General features: G+C 41.2%; 1 protein-coding gene and 1 non-coding gene across 2 annotated transcripts; one reads left to right on the forward strand and one right to left on the reverse strand.

Annotated features, from left to right (window-relative positions):
- Positions 1-540: 540 nt before the first annotated feature.
- Positions 541-3193, reverse strand: LOC115896187 (coiled-coil domain-containing protein 170-like; the record flags this gene model as incomplete). Its single annotated transcript, XM_030926578.1, has 2 exons — positions 541-741; positions 2957-3193. Coding segments are annotated over 2 exons (438 nt in total), but the record flags the coding sequence as incomplete, so codon positions are not given.
- On the forward strand, positions 2757-2863 carry LOC115896188. The gene has a single exon (XR_004056122.1). It is a non-coding gene; the product is annotated as a U6 spliceosomal RNA (small nuclear RNA).
- Positions 3194-4688: the final 1495 nt, after the last annotated feature.

Raw genomic sequence — 4688 nt, forward strand, 5'->3', positions numbered from 1 at the left:
TATGCAAGCAATTCCCACCAGCATCATAGAGATTCAGGAAAAGCCGAGTCTGTGTAGCAGGAGAAGAGGCATGGCCTTTGAGGCAGGGCCAATAAGTTGTCCATCCTGGTTCCACCACTACCCAACCTCAACCTTGGATAGGTAACTCTATGTCTGAGCCCCAGAAAGGTTGTAAAATAAAAACGTCACAGCTTCTCTACATGGTTATTATGAGAACTAAATTGGCTAGTAAAGCCCCTGACTTAAAATAGATACCCCCAATTTAATCTCCCACTCCCATTTCCCAATCTAACTCATGCAATCTGGTGGAATTCTTCTGGATCCCCAAATGCTAGTAATGAAATCATAGGCGTTTTTAACACTGAGTGTTTATCTAAAGCTGACACTTTTGAGATCGTTCTTGCAAGTGATGCATTCTCACTATATCATCAAAGCATAAAATATTCACAAAACTGATCAAATCTCAAAGACATGAGGAATCTGTAAAATTGGGAATTGTGTCCCATATCTTATGGCCACCTCTCTCAAGAGACACAGTGTTCAATGAAGAAGTGGTAAATGGCCTTGTGGGTGCCTATCTTGCCCGGTAGTCACATCTTTGAGGCAGGCACAGGTAACAAAGTGATGCTGATGTGAATGGATCAGTCTTTCAAGACACTTGACGATTTCGTAATCAGGAAGAGCAAGGCTGGTCAGGTTCAAGCCTAGCATCTGGGACACCACCTCCCTGAAGTCTGCCAGCTGCAATATCAAACAGAAACTCATTAACTGGGAGAACAAAACGTATCAACTACTGCTGAACCAAATGCAACAAACAAAACACCTGCAGAAAAACCCAGGTTTGCATGGGAGGGAAATTACCTACCCTCTTCCTAGTTCTCTCACTTATAAAATACCAGATTCCAGATAAGTCCCACAGCTGCCAACCTTCAGAGATTTCACAATCACTTTTCTGATGAGCCAACTGATGTGGTATTGGCTACTAAGTCAAGAATCCAAGTTAAGTAACCATGAATGAGACCTAGACCTCACTGTCTTCATTTTCTCATCTTCAGGTTGGATTAACCATACACCTACCTCGGAGGGCTGTTCTGAAATTCAGATCACATGAAATGGTGATTGTGTGTGTGCTCTGCGTACTAGGAAGGACTAAACAAATGTTGGGGGGTTATGTCAATGGATGGTAAACATGCTTTCGGATTTTAGCTGGCTGATAACCTCTTACACTAAAAAAAATAATAATAATAACAAATAGCAAGAAAGTATAAGCTAATGAAAACAGGAAGACTTCTAAATTACTATCAAGTCACATCACACAGATTGCCATTTCACAAGCCATATTCCATGGGACTACTCTGGGACTTCTCTTTCTCCATTGAAAGAAAAGTGGGGGGCTGGGGACAATGGTTGAAATATGCCTCATACCCCTTCAAATTCTCATAGGCTGGTTTCTGTGGTTCTAGGTAATGCAAAAGCAGATAAATCAGGGCATCTGGCCAACACCTCATTAAAGGCACCCGCCATGTTAGAAAAGGGATGATCCAACCTGAGTACAGTTATATCCAAGAGAATGCCACCCAAACAGTCCCACCCAGGCTCATTGCTCTGCAACCTCCTTCCCTTGCAGAGTCCAATTTGGGAATGGTTTTAGTTGTTACAGTTTGAATTTTATGACACCTCAAAATTCTTATGTTGAAATCTAATGACCAATGTGAAGATATTAGGAGTGGGCCTTGGCGGGTGATTAGATCATGAGGGTGGAGCCCTCATGAAAGATTAGTGCCCTATAAAAGAGGCCCCAGGGAGCTGCCTTGCTCCTTCCACCACGTGAGGGACACAGCAAGAAGGGGCTGACTCTGAACCAGGAAGCTGTGCTCACCAGACACCTTGATCTTGGACTCTCAGCCTCCAGAACTGTGAGAAAGAGATTTCTGTTATTTATAACCTACCCAGTAGATAGTATTTGTTACAGAAGCCTGAAAGGACTAAGATACCAACCTAGTCTCCCTGATGAAAGTTTCTCTCAGACTTCCACCCCCTTTCCAATGTGGCCAAAGCTATTCATTCTGAAGAAGTTTCTTTTCTGAGAACATCATTGTGTCGTTTGGCTTTCCCATCTCTGCTGCCTGACATGAACCAAAACAGAGGCAGCCAAAGCAGCAGGGGGAAAAAAACCTAGGATCAGAGTCCACTCTATGCCCTTTTGAGCTTCAAAAGGAGAAACAGACAAAAGCCAAAAGCAATGGAGGTCAAGCTGCCCGGTGCATGTTTCTTTATGCCTGACCTCCTGATGGACTCACTAGATAAAATGCTCCTCCTTGTAGCCAACAAGCAAATGAGTACTTTTTTATGGCTTACATCTGTGCCTGGTCGGCCATCAAGTCTGGGTGCCACTGTTTGAGATTTGGAGCTGTTTTCTGCGACTGATCTCTGCTACAGATAAGGCTTGCCTCCTGAGGCCAAAGCCCTGGTTAACGTTAAGAGCTCTGTGATGATGCAAACTTCGGAGGTGATCACCTAACATAACAGAAAGCTCCCCAGAACCAGAACCTGTTTTTTCACCAAAACTCTTCCGCTGCTTGAATAAGAATGTCTTTTCCTTTCCTACAATTTGTGCCATGAAAATGTGAACAATTTTTCTTAGCAGGGTGAATCATAATGGTTACTTGAATGCCAAAAGATGCTGGAGGGGCAGGTGGATATGTTGAAAAGATATAGAAAGCTTTGTAAATTGCTTTTGAATAAGTATGTGACTAGCTCTCGCTTCAGGAGCACATGTGTTAACATTGGAACAATACAGAGAAGATTAGCACAGCCCTCATGAAATGATGACATACAAATTCATGAAACAGTCCATAGTTTTTAAAAAAGAAATGCATGAATAATTGTTAATATCCAGCTCTTGAATTGTCCTGTCATTTCCTAAACAAGGTTTCATCACCAGATTTAAACCCACCTGCTTTTCTCTCTTTTCTGCTTCTTCCAAAGATTTTTTTAGTGTCTTCATTTCACTGGTTACCACTTCTATTATGTTTCTGGCCCTTTCTTTATTCTCCTTAGCCTCATGTTCTGTGGTATCCAGTTCTGACTTGACAGACATGAGCTTTTTCTCAGCTTTCTCCTTCATCTTCTCCAGCTGGTCTCTGGATTTGTTTAGATCTTCAATGGCTTTAGTTTGTTCCAAAGTTTTAATCTAGGAAGTCAAGAGAATGCTGATAACTCCTTTTGTATTTATTTAGGAAAACTGTATAAACATGACATATCAGAAGTCAATGGAATTCGCTTCATACCGTTTTTATAAATAAAGAATTGAGTTCATCTCAAACAGTTACAGATTTTGCTAAGCATATGTGCTGGACAAACATGTCTTAAGACAGTTACAGCTAAAACAACATATTAGAGTACACTTATTTGAAAAATCAATGAGATAAAACTGTAGACAGCATAATTCTGGGGTCAGATTTTAAAATTAAGCCTGCTGGTATACGCATACACACTCTATGAGCTCCATAAGCAAAAGCAGCTTCAACTTTCTGCCCTGACCAATGGGACATTGCTGGTATATAAACATTAGGGAGAGCGAAATGTCCCTCTTCTAATGCTCTATCCTGTGAGAGCTCCACCTCAAATCCACCTCAGCAAGTCTTCACAACTGCTGTGAGGAAAATATAGATGGGCAGTTTTTCAGAAGCGTTTCTAACTTTACCAGTGAGTCTGGGAGGTGAACAGCTGCAACTGTGAGGAGGAGTGGTGTCTTCCTCTGAGAAGCTGTCCTAAGATCTTAAAGCCAAAACACACAGTATGCTGGAGGGTGAGGCACATTCTCTGTATTACCTTATTATTTAAGATTAGGCCAGAGTTGCTTACAAAAAGAATTTAAGGCCAGGCGTGGTGGCCTCATGCCTGTTATACCAGCACTTTGGGGGCCGAGGCGGCCAGGTTACCTGAGGTCAGGAGTTCAAGATCAGCCTGGCCAACATGGTGAAACCCCATCTCTACTAAAAAATAAATAAATAAATAAAATACAAAAATTAGCCAGGCATGGTGGCAGCACCTGTAATCCCAGCTACTCAGGAGGTTGAGGCAGGAGGATTGCTTGAACCCAGGAGGCGGAGGTTGCAGTGAGTCAAGATCGTGCAATTGCACTCCAGTCTGGGCAACAGAGTGAGACTCAGTCTCAAAAAAAAATGAAATTCTGACACATACTACAACATGGATGAGCCTTGAAAACACGCTAAGTGAAATAAGCCAGACACGAAAGGGCTAATGTTGTATAACTCCACTTAGATGAAGTACAGAGAATAGGCTAATTCATAGAAATTGTATAGAAGATAGAAGTCACCAGGAGCTGGGGAAGAGGAGAAATGAGAGCTATTATCTGATGGGCACAAAGTTTCAGTTTGAGACTATGGAAAAAATTCTGGAAGTTGATAGTGATAATGGTTGTACAACATTGTAAAAGTACTTAATACCACTGAATTGTGTACTTAGTAATGTTAAAGTGATATATATTATGTTATTTTTATTTTAGCACAATAAAAAAAGAATTTGAAGCAACTTCACACAGACACAAATGTTTTGACTAATCATTAAAAACAATACAAATGAGCTACAATTTAGTATCCACTAGGTTGGCTAAAATAAAAAAGACAGACAATCACAAGTGTTAGCAAGGATGTGAGGAAACT

The sequence above is a fragment of the Rhinopithecus roxellana genome, unplaced genomic scaffold, assembly GCF_007565055.1.
Source record: "Rhinopithecus roxellana isolate Shanxi Qingling unplaced genomic scaffold, ASM756505v1 contig5812, whole genome shotgun sequence".
Classification (NCBI taxonomy): Eukaryota; Metazoa; Chordata; class Mammalia; order Primates; family Cercopithecidae; genus Rhinopithecus; species Rhinopithecus roxellana.